The sequence below is a fragment of the Helicoverpa zea genome, chromosome 28 (assembly GCF_022581195.2).
Source record: "Helicoverpa zea isolate HzStark_Cry1AcR chromosome 28, ilHelZeax1.1, whole genome shotgun sequence".
In the NCBI taxonomy this organism is placed as follows: Eukaryota; Metazoa; Arthropoda; class Insecta; order Lepidoptera; family Noctuidae; genus Helicoverpa; species Helicoverpa zea.
Genome location: NC_061479.1, coordinates 3670042 through 3689906, shown reverse-complemented (window position 1 = coordinate 3689906; position 19865 = coordinate 3670042). Strand labels below are relative to the sequence as shown.

The window sequence follows — 19865 nt, the reverse complement described above, 5'->3', positions numbered from 1 at the left end:
CCTACCTGCCTTATGACATCTCTGCTCATCTTTCCTTTCTCCGTGGTAATATCTAAGTCCCCTCACTATTAATTTATCGTGGGGTTGTCAGATGCGTTTAGAAGGAAAATAGTTTTATAGATTAGAAAATTGTTTGTTTATTGAATTTATTATGTTTTATTGGCAAGAAATTCGCTATATATTTTCTAGTGGAAAGTGACAACATTAAATTATTGGAGAAAACACGTTATCACAAAATTGTCCTTCTTATTATCGTTATAACTGGCTACCATGTGAAAGTTCTATTAATCTATGAGCTGTCACATACTGCAAACTTTAATTCGGTCGATCAAGTTTATAAATCAGTATGGTGATGAATGACAGTGCGCACATTACAACAACCAGATATAATCTGCCGGTAAAAGATTTTAACAACCCATTTTTTATTGGATTTATTTTCCGCCAGCAGTTTCAGACACATCCCGTGGAAACTAATCTGCGTACCCGGATGATAAAAAACCTTTATCGTTAAGATAACCCATGCTACCTAGCATTAGAAGCAATTTTCAAATCTGTACGGCAGTTTCCGACATTGGCCTTCAATCAAACTCTTTAGCTCTATAACATTAGTATGAATACCTACATTTACGTTCTCATTAAATTAAAATAAACGTACATACTCAACGCCATTGAAATTAATCCCACCAATTCAATAGAAACACGTACAATCGATCAAATATAACATTATATATGTTATGGACCAAGTGATAAATTGGGCAGTATACATAATGCCCGGTCATTATGAAAAATGCCCAATATAAGAGTGCAATTTGATAATAATTATTCAAATGATCAAATTGACCGGGCACTATACATATTGCCCGTGATCTTTTGGGCAAAGTAATACATACATAATTATTAAACGGTTTTATTTAGCTCACCCCGTTTGCTTTTTTTTTTATTTATTTATTATTTATTCTTAGGTCAAATTTAGTAATTAAAATTTTAATACCTTCCTGTTGTCAGAATGATCTGAAATTTGGTACATACCTTTAATTCTGATGACAATACAATAAAGTAATATCAGTAACATTGTAAATCCAAGATGGCCACCGGCACAAAATGGCGGATTACATATTTTTCCACAACCCCCTCAATATGGGTGTCAAATGAAAGGGCTACATAAGTAGAATACTGTCAGCAACCCCAGCGGGGCCCAACAGGGCCAAGGCCTGCCTGGGCTGCGGGATTGTTCGAAAGATTAACCGTGGCCCTGGTACATAAACGACGGAACACAACGCTTTTTAGTTAGTGAGAGTCTGGCACTCCCTCACCGCTGCTGACCCACAGCGGGTGGGGTCATTTGATGATTTTTGGCGTCGTTAAAAAAAAGTCTCTGGAAGGGCTATGTATTGAGGAATTATATTGTAATAAATTAATTAAGAGACCATGTAATAATAATGCACTAAATGAATTAAATAGAATGAGGAATATTCGGTAGGCATTATCATGAAATAATAAAAAGTAGGAAATAAAAAATCGGTAAAATACTTTTATGTTAAACGGTTTTATCTTATGTGTACTGAAAACGAGAAAAAAAAAATGTTACTTACGTATCAACCTACGTAGGTGGTCCCGGTCATATTAGACTAAAATAAAAACGTGGGGCCCCTCTGAAAACCTACCTATGGCAAAGCATATCTTTATACTTTGGTAGATCGTGAGCTCGGCGTTCGCTGGTGAAGCCGCTATAGCTGATTTTATTGACTGTTAAAACCTCCAGTTACAATTATAGTAAGTCGATGCAATCCACTCCTCTAGAAGAAAGTATTACAGCAATAGTTAATGGGCCCCACGTTTTTATTTTAGTCTAATATGACCGGGACCACCTATGTAGGTTGATAGGTAAGTAACATTTTTTTTTTCTAGTTTACAGTACACATAAGATAAAACCGTTTAACTTAAAAGTATTTTACCGATTTTTTTTTATTGTTATTGCCATTTAATTTAAAATAAACTCAATATTAAACCACTTTAATCCAAATCATGAGGCTGATTATTTCAGCCTCATGATTTGGATTAATTATGAAGGTTAGTTTTTGCATCTAAAAGTTAAGGAAAGTCATATTAAAAATGTTCTTAACATAGAATATATGATGAGGCGTGTAAATAGCCTCATCAGGGAAAAATAATAAAATTAATGGATTTAATTAGGACAAAAAAAGGTGGAATGAAGAAAGAAAAGAGAAGTGCGGGATGCGGGAGCGGTGATTTCAAATCTTGAAAATCGAATGCGGGTAAAACAATGTGGCGGTTAAACTCAAATCGTAATTCAATTAAATCCCTGCCGATGATATTCCGTTAGACACCAATACCCACTACAACTATTTGCAGCAATAAAGCCCACGACCTTGTGAATCCAGGGACCTCACTTAGAACCAGCGACATGTGAAGATGCCTCGTTCCAGGGCGCGTGGTCGCGGTAAGGGCTGCCGGCCGGCGAGCTAAATCTAGGTTCATCCACCGGTGGACTGGTTAAAACTCGTGAAATCAGCACTGCACTATAAGTCCGCAATGTCTTCTAGCAGCAGGTTCAATTATTACACGAGAATCTTCAGGAAATCACATATAGGGAAATAATGACGCGGAGCGGTGTGTTTTCGACACAATGCGAATGGCGGCGGGAGAAGTACTACGTCCGTCCTTGGCGGTGGCCAGACGCAACACTCCTAGCTTGATGCGAGTATCTTCTAGAACACTCGATACGAACCAATGGGCGCTGCGGTAGCTAGTATTGTCGTTCGGATATCATCACCAGAGACTCAATTGGGTAATTATAAATATGAAAATGATCGAAATAAAGTTTTAAGTTGCGGGAAAAATAACTTATGTATTTAATTTATTATTGAATAAATATTTGCATTGAAAAAAAAAGACATTGACGCTTCACCAATATAATTAAATTTAAAACAAAAAATTTACAAAATATCTTTGTTTTATAGAAATGACTTATTATTACAAAACAGAATAAACTAAAGTTTAAGCAATCAGACTCATTATTTGGCATAATTAACATCTCTTAATAAAAGTTAAATTAAAATACAATTAAAATAGAACATAAAAATGACGGTCTCTGATTGGTCAAAGCGTGTCACGCCATGCGTACATCCCTCCCCGAACCCCTACCGCGTAAAATATAGCTTTATTATCAAATTGCCCAACTGTCATGTAGCAATATAATAATGCCCGTGCAATGTGATAAATAATGAAGTTAAGATAGTTATTAATCACTTGGCCCGATAAAGCTAGACATTATTCATAATGCTCGGGCATTATTTATAATGCCCGAATTAATCACATGGTCCATAACATATATATAATGTATATGGGTATACCATAACACCCATTCTCTCAACACAATTGAGTATAATTGACATAATTAGCACAATTTGGATCAAACGTGGAGAACAAATGACTAGCGGAGATGTCATAACGCAAAATCTCCTAAGAAAGTAGCGCGACAACATGCGGGGCGAGGGGGACGAGGAACGTTACTAGCTCCGCTCTTACACGCCTTAGAACCCGCCCATTATTTTCAAAATAACATCTCCAATCAGTCAAGACCAATCTTTGATTGGTTTTGATTTGATAAGGAACCCGAATGTATCATTATTTCTAGGAACTGATCATGCTTATCGTACGTAACTTGACCAACAAGAAGGCGCCTAACCTACCTTCCTTATAGCACCTCCGCTATCTTTCCTTCCTCCATGCTCAAACGAGCAAAATTACCAGATCATTCCACACGACAATTCACTAATGACGTCAATTTGACGTTAATGACGTTTAATGACGTTGACGTTTGTTTTTATTACGTCAATGATATTAATCTGGCGATTGTGATGCTCTTGAATGGTAATTGGTGGTCGTTAGGGATTAAATAAACATTAATTATTGGTATACTTTACAATTCTTTGTTTTGGCGGTTTAACTGAAATTATATTGTATGAATTTCAAAGGGAGATGATATATGTAATATGTTGGTACATAATCTAATCCGTTAATTTCATGATCATAAATTAAATAGTGTGATCACTATTTAATTTTAGCCTGCTGCTGGAAATAGGCCTCCACTTCCTAATGCTATACCGCCTGATGTTCAGCTTAAAACATGTAACTACTGTCTTCTGTGCCAAGATTAAGATATACCTATAACTTATTTTTTGCCCATTCAACATTTACTTGACAAACAAAGAACAAAGAAATCCCTACAGAAATATCATAAATGTGATATTAAACGTCGGTCTGACAATATTCACGCTAAAACTACATAACCAATTTAAGAACACAGGTAGTCTAAAGATCAGTCAGGACATAGGCTACTTTTTATCCCTCGGAATATAACGAGAACCACGGGTAACAACCAGTCAATAAACAAAAGTATGTATAGTCACACATACATTCAAGGCATACACATTGCCATTCAGTGTACTTAATTAAAAACATTTCCAATGTCACTCGTCTCTTTGACATTCTCATTTCCCGCCAAGCGGCCATCTTGAAAAACTCTCCGAGACTCGGAATTTAATGCGAATTGGAATTGAGCATGGAGAACAAAATGACTAGCGGAGATGTCATAACGCAAAATCTCCTAAGAAAGTAGCGCGACAACATGCGGGTCTTCCGGGGACCAGGAACGTTACACACACGTACAGCTCCGAAACACACCTTCTATGGAACCCGTCTATTATATTCAAAATAAAATTACCAATCAATCAAGACTAATCTTTGACAGATGACTCAATGAGCCCGAACATCTCGTTAGTTCTAGTAACTAATCACGCCTACAGTACGTTGCTTGACCTACAAGAAGGCGCCTGACCTACCTTCCCTATGACATCTCCGCTATATTTCCTTCCTCCGTGGGATTGAAGAAATGAAACAAGTGCAACGTAAATCGAGTTTTATTGCAATCCTCTCCTGTAGGTATTACTTTGCAAGTATTTTAACTTTTAAACTGATCTGAGTTAAGTATTTCAAACTAGCCGTTTTCATTTAACTTTTCAATCTGAAGGAATTAGCGTTTTATAAAGTAACTTCTTATCTGCCACAGGACTTAGGCTATCTCGTTTACAAATGTTATATAATTTGGGGTCCCGGCTGTCATTTGATCATCTTTGGCAGTCGTCACGGGTAGTCAAAAGCCCGAAAGTCAGACTGCCAATTTTACTAAGGGATGTCGTATTACCTGGGTAATTGTAAAATTTGGTCTGGGCAAAATGTAAAACACTGGTGCATTATTATCAATCATCCTCCTAGCCATTTCTTAGTAAGTAGTGTTATGAGTTTGTAAAGACCAAAATAAACATTACGAGCTTAATCTTCCGGCACACTGCAAACTTTTAGTCGGTCGATAATTTAATCGGACTTATAAATCAGTATGCAGATGAATGGTAGTGTGCACATTACAACGATCAGGTATCAGACCGACTAAAAAGAATGATTGAATTCACGATTGTCTTCAAAATAAAAAAAACAGCCAACTAAAGGCCGACAGTTAAGTGTCAGAGGGCTCTTACTGTTACAGCCTTTTTATCGTCCCACTGCTGGGCTGCGGCCTCCTCTCACACGGAGAAGGATTGAGCATTAATCACCACGCTTGCTTAATGCGGGTTGGTGATTTCAGACTTTATAGTCCAGGTTTCCTCAAGATGTTTTCCTTCACCTTTTTATCAGCCATTGGTGTCTAAGATAAACTAAGAAAGTACATACAAACTTAGAAAAGTTGTATTGGTGCTTGCTTGACCTGGAATCGAACCCACACCCCCATACTCGAGAGGTTGGTTCTTTACCCACTGGGCCACCATGACTTTTACTTTACGAAAACAGGCAATAATCGAGCCCAACGATATAATCTATCGTTAAAAGATACGTAAGGGTAGGTTTTATGGCTCAAACGTTTAAGAGTGATCTTATCTTTATATTTAACCTACTTTAGATAAAGTGCGTAATGAGGTTTTATACTATAATAACTTGGGGAACGCTATATGAAAAATAATTTGGTCAAATAAGTAAAATAAGAATAATATTGTGGTGATAGATCGATTAGCGCGCCGCACTCATCATCAGCCGAGCCTTTTCCCAACTATATTGGGGTCGGCTTCCAGTCTAACTGGATGCAGCTGAGTACCAGTGTTGTACAAGGAGTGACTGCCTATCTGACCTCCTCAACCCAGTTACCCGGGCAACTCAATACCCTATGGTAAGACTGGTTTTCAGAATTTCTGGCTTCTGAATATCCGTAACGACTGATAGATGTTCAAATGACAGCATGGAAATGGAATTAAACATTAAACGCATGGAATTATTCTCGTAAGATATTGTTATAAGTTTTCTTGTTTTTTTTATTTAAATTATAGATTTAGTTTACTTTGAAATTTCTACCTTTTTCTGTACATTACGTACAGATTTTGAGGTAAATAATTGAGTAAAAATTTATATTAAAAAAAAAACATATATATTGTAAGAAATATTTCGCTGCGAAGAAAAAATAAGTACACATTTTAGAAGTTACTTTCAGCTTTCATGAAAAAATATTTCTTCCTAAAAATCTTTCCTTTGCCTTTACAAACCTGGAACCATCTAAAATGTCTACAATAAACGCAAAAGACGGAGTACTAACATTAATAACATATGATGATGATGTCCTCCTAGCCGATTATCGGCTACGGCGGCTGTTCTCATGTAAGGAGATTAGCCAACTGCGCAGGACATATTATAGTGCACAAGCATTTGCGCAGACACAGGTGCACTCCCTATTCCTTCACTCTCATAGCCCGATGGGACGGCAATCCGACACGACCGGAAAGAGATCAGGCGCAGGACCGACATTTACGTGCTCTCCGATGCACGGGTGAATCAATCACCAACTTCCAGGCTTCGGGCTGCTTTGTGAGTCTTCTAAAACCCACAAAGCGATTTCGGCCCGACTCGGGAATCGAACCCGAGACCTCGTGCTCAGCAGCCACACTTGCGACAACTAGACCAATGAGGCAGTTCGAATAACATATAATATCTTACTAAGCCTCGTGAAGTTATCGCAGGTAACGTAATCCTGTGAAAAATATATACAAAGCCATATTACGGTTCAGGGACCATGCATCATTTTGGTATTCAGGAACACACGGGTTGAAAGAATGGCGGATAAATTAGATTAAAGTAAGGAAGAACTTTAACCATAATGGGCTTTGTTATTTTTCTCTTTTTTTTGGATTGTGGTTCGTAGGTTCACGGAGTTCCTAGAAAGAAAATTGTAGTATCGAGAAAGAAAATTGCAGTATCGAGAAAGAAAATTCTAGGGGTCGGCTTCCAGTCTTACCGGTTGCAGCGGTATGCCAGTGTTTTACATGATTATCCGCTTTTTTCAAGCCAGTTAATTAACCACATGAAATTTTCTTGCGAAATTAAACCTATTAAGAATATTAAGTCTCAAAAAGTCAAATTAATTGTAGGTATTTTTTTTAAACAAATAGTAATTCTTGAAAAAAATGTCTGATGTTTCTACAAAACGATATAGGTACCTAAAATATATACCATATGTTTTTTCCACGAGGTAAGTATATTTAGATAGACGTCTAGAAGTCTAGATAAATAATAACATAGCTATTTAAGGTTCAAAGTAAATATTACCTGAGACTGACATGTCTATTAGTATTTACTGAAGATGTTTTGTATGATCACGTGTATAAGATTATAGTAAAAATATCCAATTTAGGTACCTACACAAAGAGCTCCCGCACATTGCAAAGTTTGTTTGGGCTCATAAATCAGTATGAAGATGAATGGAAGCACGCAGAATTCAAAGATTATTTAGCCAGTACCATCAGTCTGACTGGAAACTGTCATTGTAATCAAGATTTTCTTTAACAAAAAAATTGCAAACCATCGGGTCAACTGTTGGGCACCTGTTTAGTCTGCAGTGTGACTTTTGGTTGTCCTTTCATAGTCTTTCTTTACAGCTTTCATACCATACCATTTCATACAAGCAGACTTTTGTCACGCGTAGCAATTTCGAGTTAAAAAAACTGTCGCTCGGTTTTAAAATTCGCTTTAAAATTCGGCAGATAAACTTACAATAACGAAATTACCACAAAAGGGTTCTTCACTCCTTATAAGGCCTAAAAACATTATTTCCTGCTTGACAATGTTCTCATCCGTATGTATCTAGGTGCGTCTAGTTATAACAAGATGATTCATCTCCCGCGAGCTCGCGTACATATTTTACCTGTACTCAGCACATGTCTGAGTTACACCATCAATTATAAATAGAATAGAATACGCGGTGATGTGTTGTCAGGTAGTCAGAAAAGCCCTCTTAAACAAGTTATTTAAAGAACGGAGAAAATAATTCACCTAAAAACAGCGCTTAGTATCTATTACTAAGATTTTTTTCTTTGTAAAAGAATATTGTGTTTGAAATAATTAAAAAAAACATTGTACTTTTTTCGCAGTATGATGATCGCTCTGATAGTCTTATTCTTTGCTTGCTATGCATACTAACTTAATAATAAAGAGCATCGGAAGGAGACCGTTATATTACAGAAGAATAAAAAACATATAATCCCAAAAAAATATTGAGGTAACCCAATATAAAAGTCCATTTGGAGATTTGAGAGAGCTTCGAATTTGGATTTACTGTGCTAAGAAAATTCTACCTAGGAAAAGTATGGAAAACAACAATACTGTGTCGAGATGTCAGTCAGAGATTGACATGTGTGAGGCTACTACTTTGACAGCAAGTCAGAACTCTATGTCAAAGATCGTCGTGCAGATTTGAGAAGACTGACATGGTCTGACACTAGCGCTCGTTAAGCCAGTAAGTCCGGTTTCACACAAGCAGGTCTTGATCTGTCATGTGGTTCCAGGTGTCACCGACTGAAACCGTTGAAAACCTGCTTTTGTGGAACTGCTGAAAACATATTTCTTCTCAAGCTAGGGATATAGGAACTGCTGACTTTATTTAGTAATAAATATATGTTTAACGTGTTGGTTTTAACCTATTATATCATTTGCTTAACTGATTTCTTCAAACCAGTTATCCGGGCAAAACTATTCCTTTTGGTAGTTTAGTTAACTAAATAAAAATAAAAAATATGTAAACAACAGTTAAGCTTTATGTCTTCATTGTCCATTTTTTGTTAAATTTCTCCTATGTACTAGTTAGTCTAGAATATCCTCTAACTAGTTAGGATAAAGTTGGACAAATGGACGCCATTTGTAACTTGCATAAAACTTGCAGTAGGGATTTTCAGCTGTTTTAGTCATATTTTGTTGTTGTGGCATTGATAAACTTGAGCTAATGTGTCCAAAATATTTAAGGGTTTACCGAGATTTTTAAAGCTAGTTTTCGTTGGAGGAAATCTTTTTCGTTGTTTTTACTAGTGTATCTTATTTTCCGGATTTCCTTTTTGAATTTTTGAAGTAATCGTTCTGGTAAGACGTTGGAAACATACTTCACTCTTTCGGTATTCTTATAAAAAATACAAAATATAAGAAATTAACTTTGTCTGTACATAAATGTAAAAAGTAACTGCACCAAAAAAAAGGACATACGCTTATAAAGCTACTTTTCTCCGGATGCAGGAAATAGCTCTTTTAGGATGCGCGAACCAAACGCGTCAAGCAGTTTAGTTTAGTTTAAATATAAGAAAATTTACAAAAGTTACCAACCAGAAAAATATACTCCCTTCTTTATTCCATACATTAATCTGTGGTCTTTAACAAAACAGTAAAAAAAAAAATAACAAAATAGAGTCAGACTTCCATACGACCAATAGCAAAAGGAGAATACAAAAACACGACCCAATACAGTTCTTTTATTCTCTGTAATCCCGAGCCATTTTAATGGATTTTTCGCATGAAGAGATTCAGCCTGTGGTCTAACTTTTGAGCTGGAACTTAGGCTAGATTTTAAGTTAACACATAAATAAGGATTTGTGATACTGAAGTTTGAAAGTTTATAGTTGTTTGGTTAGAAGTACTATAGGAGAATACTTGGATCTTTGTTTAGAAGAACTATTGAAGAATACTAGCTAGTTCTCTGAGGGAATCCGTCCCGCATCGGGATAAAAAACCTCTAGACTTTAATATGGTCAATTGTTAGATTTTTATATATTTTTTTTTTTCTATAGATTTAATAATTATTATTTTAGTTGTAAGTTTTATTTTATTTTGCTGTGCCCTACAGGGTCCACAATTGTACCTAGCTCTAAGCCAAATTGTAACACCTACTCTATACATTGTGGAATGCAAATAAATAATATGATTATGTTCTCTCTATACTTGTGTACCTACCAATATAAATCGGTTCAGTCAGACAACGAAACATTTTTTTTTTGTTTATTTTCACACAAAATAATTTTGTAGCGTGACAACCCGATACAGAGAGCTAATTTCTCATCATTTATTATATTAGGGAGAATGTTTATAAAATAACCATACATTCGGTAAGTAAAAAATGGCCAAAAAGAATATTGTTTTGTTGAAGCATTTTCCGCGGTTCCACGTAAAAGCCATTCGGTATTTTTTTGCCAACAAATGCCGTAAAAAATGCTCGCAAAAGATTTATTTGTTGTACAGTTGAGGTTTACTGGTGACATATTACACAGGTGATTTCCCTCAGGATTCTGAAGGTCAAGGTCAAAGGTCATGTTGCATAAAACAGGAATGTTATTTACATACACGTGGTGGAGCTTGCGTTATTGTAGGGCCTTTGGAATTTCTGAAAATCTCGGATTAGAACCCGTCTACGTAAGAAAGAGAACCATTTTTAACGGTTAAACTATTTTTGAAGTTGTCTTTATTGAAATAATGCTACCTTCTAACGCTGCTGTTTTACTCTTATTACGTGAAAACTTCTTCAAGCACTGGGATAAAAAGCCGCCTTTTAGCCAAAGTAGGAGCTTTTGGGCCTAAGTAGGTACACCGACAACATAAGCATCAGTTTTTAACCCCCGACGCAAAAACGACGGGGTGTTATAAGTTTGACGTGTCTGTGTGTGTGTTTGTATGTGGCATCGTAGCTCCCAAACGGATGATTCGTATGTAATGCGTGTCGGGGGACCGCTTTTTATATTCAAAAATACTTACATAAATCAAGTGATACCTACCTAATTACAACATTCGTATAAAAAAGGCTAATAAATTAGAGCGGTCCCCCGACACGTCAAAATTTAGTTTAGTCTAACATGCTTTAGTTGGTATTGTTAAAAGTTATTTTTTGCTTTTTATAGGGTCTAGCATTGTTAACCTTTTGTCATAATAATTTTTTGGTTCGGGGTTTTTTTTAAATTTATGATCTTAAAAACAAACTGTTCACCATGAATTTAGATATTTTTTTCAAAGCTGACATGTAGTTTTCATATAGTATATTGGTAGTAAAAATTCAAAGTTTGTATAGTAACAAACTAACGTTTATATTGTCAGTGAACTTCCTTTATCTTCATAAGTAAGAGAGTGATAGCAAAAACAAGTAAGGTTCCTATTATTTAATTAGTCCTAAGAACACACTTCATATTCTTAGCGTAAACTTTGTCTCCAGGTAAGAAATAAATGTTCTATATCAATATTATTTTATAGGAAGCTTGTTTTTTCAACTGTCGCCAAGATGACAGATAAACAAGGATTCATTGAAGTACCTACTCGTATTTACCAAGTAGGTACAATTAAAGAATCGATGCCTTTACCAATTTACATTATTTTTTGCACAAGCAGATTTATTTTTGCTCGCTGTCATTGATAAAATACAATAAAAAAGCAGATTCAAATAGTTAATCTTCTAACAAATAAAATCAAATTAATCTTCCAGAAGATACCTTCTTAATCTGCACCAATAAACCTTTATAGAAGTAATTTCAAAATGTAATTTTTCTTGTGTCAAGTCAATTTTATTTAATGTGCTTATTATTGCATATTAAGTTGGTTGCAGTTTAAGTAAAAAATAAACTTACAACAAAAAAAATAGTTTTTTTTTCTATGAACTTTTAAAAACTTACCTCTGTGCATAAGTACTCGAAGAAAGCAACGAGGATCTCAATGGACCTTGTCATAACGGCCCACATTTCGTTCGTCTTGCATTTTATATTAGGAAAAACACACTATCATATGGCAGTAAAAACAAAGCAACATAAACGGCAAAAAAAGTTTTATTCAGATGTTTTAAAAACTTATTGCTTGCATTTTTAGATTAGTACAAAACACTATGTTGCGGTAAAAATCAAGAAAAACAAAAATAAATGTTTTTTTTTTTTATATTGAAGAGCTTTTTTTTCTCAGCAAAATAAAAAATCTTGTTTTTTTTTTCTATTTTCCATTTTTTTTTTGGAAACTTACCTCTGTGCATAATACTCGAAGAAGGCGACGAGTATCTCAATGGACCTTGTCATAGCGGCCCACATTTCGTGTGTCTTGCATTTTGGGTTCAGTAGGGACGGTAAACGAGACGGCCCCTCCGACATTTAGCACTGTTTTTTACGTTTTTTCACATTATTTTTATTTTCACCACAAAAAAATAAAATATATTGATAACACAGAAAAAAAAAAATTTTTAGGTGGTTCACTTCACTTTTTTTCGCACTTATTTTTTTTTTGGGTTAACCTGTCAAAACTGTTAATTATCTAAGTAATGTCATAGAAACGTTATTTAGATAAAATATACCTATGTAAATAAATAATAGTGAATGAACTTTAAAATAAAATAAAACAGTAATAATTTATTAACCCATAGAAAGAATTATAACGCAATATTTTATAGTTATAACTTATAATATACTTGATTTTTTTTATTTAAAAAAAATTAAGAAATTCAAACTTATGTATTCAATATAAATAAATACGAACGTAAAACTTGGGTCATTGCACTCGTCTACCATGTTATTACGAAAAAAAGAAACAAAATTTTTCCTAAAATAATAATCCCCCAAAAATAAACAATACATTCATACTAATTCGTACAAACAAACCAAAATACTAAATGAATATTAAATACATTTGTCGCCGTGACAAATTGACATATTGACCAGACTGACACACTGCACAGTGGGCCTACCGCAATAAATACGTGTCACAAACATTCTGTACCACTCGATTACATCCACTGTCCAGTGGTCTGAATTAATGATTATAGAGCCCGTGGCTAGGTAAGAGCCATATGGATCCAACAATTAGGTTAAGCAATGCTTTGTGCTGACGGTTTGTGGATGGTCGACTGTCTAATAGACAGCCAAGACAGACAAGTTATGACGTAGACTCTATGTCATAACTTGTCTTCCAGTCTAACAAGATGCAGCTGAGTACCAGTGTGCTACATGGAGTGACTGCCTATCTAATCTCTACAACCCAGATACCTGGACAAACCGATAACCAACTTGCTGCAGCGCGCGACGCTCACTCGCGCGCTGCGCACTCTCAACACGGTGGCTGAGCATATCGACATATTTAACTGTACACTGAGCGAGTTCACAAGGGCCACTTACTGTGTAGTATGTAAGGACTAGTAGTTGTTTTGTACTGTGTTATATATTTAAGTTATAGTTAAGGAAATATTAATTGTAAGTAGGTACTATGTCGAATTAGATTAAGTCTGTAAAGGCATAGCAACTTTGAGATGAATAAATGAATCTCTTTGCAAGATTGGCTGTCAGACTTTCTGGCTTCTGACTAACCCGTACCGACTGTCAAACATGTCCAAATGACAGCTGGGCCCAACCGACTAAACGTACCTTAAAAAAATAAAGAAATAAGTCATGATAAGATAGTCACCCATCTACTTACCAGCCGTGGTAACAGCTGCTTAACCTTATGATGAATCCGTGTGGCTGTTTTGATTACTTAACCAAGAATACCTTTACCTACAGAGCGGCTAGTATTCTTAGTACAAATAAAATTAGACGAGCCTGAAATTCGCAGTACGGACAGAATAATTATGTCGGTTTTGGAAAATCTAAAAACAAGGTGAAGTACAGACCAGTTTACCGCAAAACCGCGAGCCTAAATACAAAGGTTTGAGGTTTCGGGTCAAAATCGTTAGCCTTCATGACGATTGAATTACAAGGGGAGAGTTTATTTGTGGGTGAACAAAATTTTTTTATGAACTTTCAAAGATTTTTAGTGGTCCAAGGTAACTGATGATGTAAATAGTAAAGAATTGCTTTAATATTAAAAAAAAATTTATTTCTTTTATATTATTAGCAAATACGTGTTATTTAATTGTACCGGTATACCTTATTGTCTAGTCTCACGCTTGTTACTATAAGAATATAAGTCAATTGTTGTATTTTTCATATATTTTTTTTTTCTCTATAGATTTAATAATAATAATTTTAGTTGTAAGTTTTATTTTATTTTGCTGTGCCCTACAGGGTCCACAATTGTACCTAGCTCTAAGCCTAACTGTAACACCTACTTTAAACATTGTGGAATGCAAATAAATAATATGAATATGAAATATGAATATGAAAACCGGCCAAGTGCGAGTCGGACTCGCGCACGAAGGGTTCCGTACCATCCAAAGTAATATTCTATATATATTTATGGATATCGAGCAAAAATGAGCAAAAAATCACGTTTGTTGTATGGGAGCCCCCAACTATTTATTTTTTTCTAGTTTTCAGTAGGTATTTGTTGTTATAGCGGCAACAGAAATACATCATCTGTGAAAATTTCAACTCTCTAGCTATCACGATTCATGAGATACAGCCTGGTGACAGACGGGCGGACGGACGGACAGAGGAGCGAAAACGATAGGGTCCCGTTTTACCCTTTGGGTACGGAACCCTAAAAATGGACGTTATAATATCTGATAAGTTTAGTTAGAGGGTTTAAATCAGTAAAAGTCCGACACTCCTTCAAGCTGCACCCACAGCGTGAGGGGGCATTTAATTTCACCAGAAAAAAAGATCAAGCGAGTTGCAATGTTATTTTTATAACTTAATGTACCTAGTACTAGGTACCTACACCTGTTATTTTCAATTCGCTTTCTAAAATTTTCTCAAAATTGCAACCATGACACATTTTATGTTCGCGAACAAATGTGCAAGATCAATTTAACCATTAGATTATATTCTATACAATTTTAGAGAACACAGCAAGAACTAAATAAAGCTCAGTGACTATTAAAATTAAATGAATTTCATACAGTAGAGATAGAATGAGCATTCTCTCTATGTAAGTTAATGATTTCTTAGAAAACAAATGATGTACCAAAATAACCAGTGACAACATAGAATGGAAAACCACTTAACAATTTCCAAGAATGTATTTGCTTTGGAAAATCAACCATGAATTCTAGGTACAGAATTTAGAGAATAGGTACATTCAGTTTCAGTTCAGCATCTTGGTATTAATTATATGTAAGGGTACGTCTACACGGTGCATATAGCTGGAGCAAGTTAACATGCGCAAGTGACAAGAGCACGCGGGTGGTTATTTTGCTTTGGCACATGCGCGAGTCGCTGGACGTGCACGTTTGTAAAATGCATGTAACCTGCGCATGTGCCTCAGCATGCGCAAGCTACTTGCACCGTATAGACTCACCCTAACAATGTTTTTTGGTACTAGAAAAACTGTTGTATAGAATAGTCAGCGTGTAAAGAAGCTGAAATTTTAAAATTGTCTAACAACGGAAAGGGTAACTTATTAACAGCATTAACTTCCAAAAACTTCAAATAAGTAGATGCGTATTTTGATAATTTATCATCAACATGGTGTTTAGCAGTTTTGAAACTTATATGTTAGTAAAAATATTTACGATCGATTTTGAATGTGCCTTAACTTAAAAAAAATGCCAAAAATCTTTTCTAAAATATAAAACTATATAACCCACAAACCTTGCCCACAAGAAATAAATAAAATGTGAACATAATTTCAGTTATTCACCCTCGGGTGTATTCATTCGCGCAAAAACTTATCCCAGATAAGAAAATTGTGGTTGAGAGAAAAGTGGGCAGTATTTAATGCGAAAATTTTATCGAGTATTAGCTTCCGCCCGCGGCTTCGTCCGCGTAGAGTTCGATTATATCGCGTTTCCAAGAGAATTCTTCAAAAGTCCGGGATAAAAACTATCCTATATTCTTTCTCAAGGTTCAGTCTATCTCTGTACCAAATTTTATTAAAATCAGTTCGGTGGTTTAGACGTGAAAGCGTAACAGACAGACAGATTTACTTTCGCATTTATAATATTAGTAGGGATAAGAAAATTGTGGGTGAGGAAAAGTGGGCAGTATTTAATGCCGATATTTTATCGAGTATTGGATAAATATACCTTCAAACCTATAGGATTATGGTATAACGATATATTTTTGTAGGAAATCTGGTATATTGGTTAGCATCGTCATATGTTTTAGTTAAAATGATTGACACTGTGTTTTGTCAACAGTTTTTGATCTTGTACGAGTATCTATAGTTCGGCCATTCAGAGAATGCGTTCCTGACACGTCGCGATTGAACTGACGACGTAACTTTGCAATGGCGTTGCAGTTACGATAAAAATATTTTTGCTGGTTGTTTACCGTTTTAACAATTGAGGAGCATTAAAACAACATTATTATATCAATAATCAATGAATGTAGTTACGTCGTCAGTTCAATCGCGACGTGTCAGGAACGCATTCTCTGAATGGCCGAACTATAATAAAAAGATTGAGGTAATAAACTGATGACAAATGATTCCATGCCGTTGCAATACAAAAAAAAATCAAGCAAAATAATCACATTTGCTTTAAATTATTAAATCACGTAAAAAATATATAGTTTTCAGCATTTAGTTATTTAAGTGGCAAAAATGCATTACCTATCACTATACCTGTCACAGTTCTTGAGAAGAAATAAATACAGCTTGGTGACAAACGTACAGCGAAGTATTAGTGATAAGGGCCCTTTTTACACTTAAGCAAACGTGATAAAGAAGAGTAGCCTCGCCTTCTCTGATTGAGAAGAGGCCTTCGCTTAGCTCTGACAGTACAAAATCTGATAAAAATATAGACCAAGTCGCAAGCAAAGTTAACATAACAAGATACAAAATATTCTCTTTCTACTGTCACAACGAAACTCGTAAACTAATTAAAAACTTTTTCCATTCTTCATTTCCACTCAGTAATTATACTTAACAAGAAAGTTTAACCGTATTTTTTATAACACGTGACATTTTTATTATAAGTTAAGATAAAGTTTCCAAAATTCCTTACTTAGGTACTAATATGTATGTAAGTATGTGCACTGCTATTTCTCCACCACCTAAAGGTAGACTAGGAGAAAACGCCTAAGACGTTAAGTCCACCCATGTACAGAATGTGCAGAAGTATCTGTCTATTTATAGCGCGTTGACGCTAAACCTTAGGCTATTTTATTAGCCGGATGCAGGAAATAGTATTCCTTGGTTTTATAAGCGGGTGAAATAACGGGGTGCATTTAGTCTATATTGACCGATATTATAAAGAGGATAATTTTTCGTTTGTACCCTAAAGGCGCCGAAACTACTGAATCGATTTACATAATATGCATTGTTGGGAAGCTGACTAGTCAAAGGGTTTTATCCGAGTGCAGGAAATAAATACCTCAAGAGACCGCATAGAACCGCAGAGAACATATATAATAATAAAAGAAAAATTCAAATTAGAAAAATGTTACGGAGATACACTCAGCGATTTTACGAGTAGTTGAAAAATATGAAACTACTTTCAAACGAGGCAAAGAATGTAGCGTGAGAGTACACACACTGCAAACTTTTAGTCGGCCGATAGTTTGTTTGGGCTCATAAATCAGTATGAAGATGACTTGCCGATATCAGACCGACTGAACACTTTGATAAGAATCAAGATATTAATCTAAAAACAATTGCCAACCATCGGGTCAATTGTCGGCCGACTGTTTATTCTGAAGTGTGCGGATACTTTAAAAGGAAAAGAAAATTGTTACGTGCAGAAAACATTTTCTAGAAAATAAAATATATAGTGAATAGAGTAATAAGTATATGTTAGTAGTCTAGGAATTCCTTTGATGTAAGAAAATAAGTTCAGAATTGTACATTTCATTAGTAACTATTGACTTTATGTGGTTTTTATTTGCTTTTTGTGTTCTTTTTCTTAGGAATAATATATTAAGGTCCGATTTTTCATACTTGTTCCTCAAATAGAAATTTACTGATTATATTATTGAAAAATCGGGCCTATTTATAAATCCAAAGTCTAAAATGTCAATATTTATTATTATTAGAGAATCAAATTATTATTCAAAAATAATTACCATCTTAAAGTTTCGGATGGGTAGGTGAGAAATTATTTCTTGTAACATACTAGGAAATGTTTCAAAATTCTGTATTTTGAGAAACGCTCAAACCGATGAAATCGGATAATGACTGTTCGGAAAATTGTAGTAATTTATGAAAACCTGAATCTTAATAATTATGGAACAAATTACGTAACTACTTAATATTTTTTATTCAATTTTAATTCACGTCATTATTTTCATAATCGGACCAAACAGTTCAATAAAAAAATACTAGTCTTAGTTTCAAGAATATCCAATAAAAATCGAGGAATCGAGGCTAGTTTCAGCTTCAGATGTGTTCCAACGAAGCAATCACAAAATAGGTTAGTTTCATTTCGTGTACAGATCATATTGACAGAACCTATTTCTTTTCAGCTGAAAACAGACGTGAAAAGGAATTTTCTTTTTCCTTTGATGGTATTTTATTGTGTTTCTAGTTTTGAAAGGTTAGGAAGAAGTGACATATAACATACAGTCATATTGGCTAGACTAGGGATAAAAAGCCATTGCTCATTTGTTCTTTGAAACATTTTTAAACATTTGCCTGAGAGTACAAAAAATATGGGTATGCCTTAACCATGCTTATGCACAAACAACAAGGGTCCATGAAAATAGGATTACATTCTGCATCGAGCCTCGAAATATTGTAAAACTAGCTTCCGCCAGCGGCTTCGCCCGCGTGTTGTGTTGATAAAAAGTAGCCTATGTGTTAATCCAGGTTATCACCTATCTGCATATCAAATTTCAATCAAATCGGTCCAGCCGTTTTTGCGTGATTGAATAACAAACATACATCCATACATTCTCACAAACTTTCACATTTATAATATAAGTAGGATTATCACTAAAATCTTTCGTAACATTTAATGTCACGGATTTCCGCAGAGTAACTTGTGTTTCCATAACTTATCTAAAGTTCAAAACAAAAGAATGGATAGTAATGTGAGTCATGAAGAATAATGATAAAGTAAAGATGAAAAGTAAAGCAGTAAGGTAAATTTGTATCCATGCGACGGCATAATTTCTGAATCATTTTAGAATATAATGAAAAGTTTTCTGCTTTATCCACAATAACAGTCAAAACCAAAGATAAGAAAATACCCAGTTAAGAAATTGTTTTAATATTTATATAATCTGTTGCAAGATTAACACCTTAGAAAGTTCAGTTCACGGCAGAAAAGGATTAACTCTGTGAGTTTAAGCCGGCACGTCAGATAAACGTAGCTTAAGTATATATCATAGAACAAAGGATAGTATCAGACCCTGGCTTCACTTTGGTTGACTCTGTTGCATCCTACTTAATATTATAAACGCTTTCCCCAATATAGTTAGTAGGGCAAAACGTACATGTCGGCTTTCAGTCTAACTGGATGCAGCTGAGTAGTGCCTACCAGTGCTTTACAAGGAGCGACTGCCTATCTGACCTCCTCAACCCAGTTACCCGGGCAATCCAATACCCCTTGGTAAGACTGGTGTCAGAGTTACTGGCTTCTAGCGTAACGGTTGCCATAGATGTTCAATTGACAACCTACAGTTTTTCGTGCCCTTCAACACACGGTCATTATT

General features: G+C 35.1%; 1 protein-coding gene across 3 annotated transcripts in view; it reads right to left on the bottom strand.

The window, feature by feature from the left end:
* The window catches only part of LOC124643716 (synaptotagmin-7), a 649264-nt gene that overhangs the window by 101381 nt on the left and 528018 nt on the right, over positions 1-19865 (bottom strand). The window contains exon 1 of one of the 3 annotated variants that reach the window (XM_047182764.1): positions 12370-12636. The exons of the other annotated variants lie outside the window; for them this stretch is intronic. Coding sequence (XP_047038720.1) covers positions 12370-12494 — 125 coding nt within the window. The 5' untranslated portion in view covers positions 12495-12636. Of the gene's footprint in view, positions 1-12369; positions 12637-19865 lie in introns of those variants that run through there. 3 annotated transcript variants of the gene reach the window in all.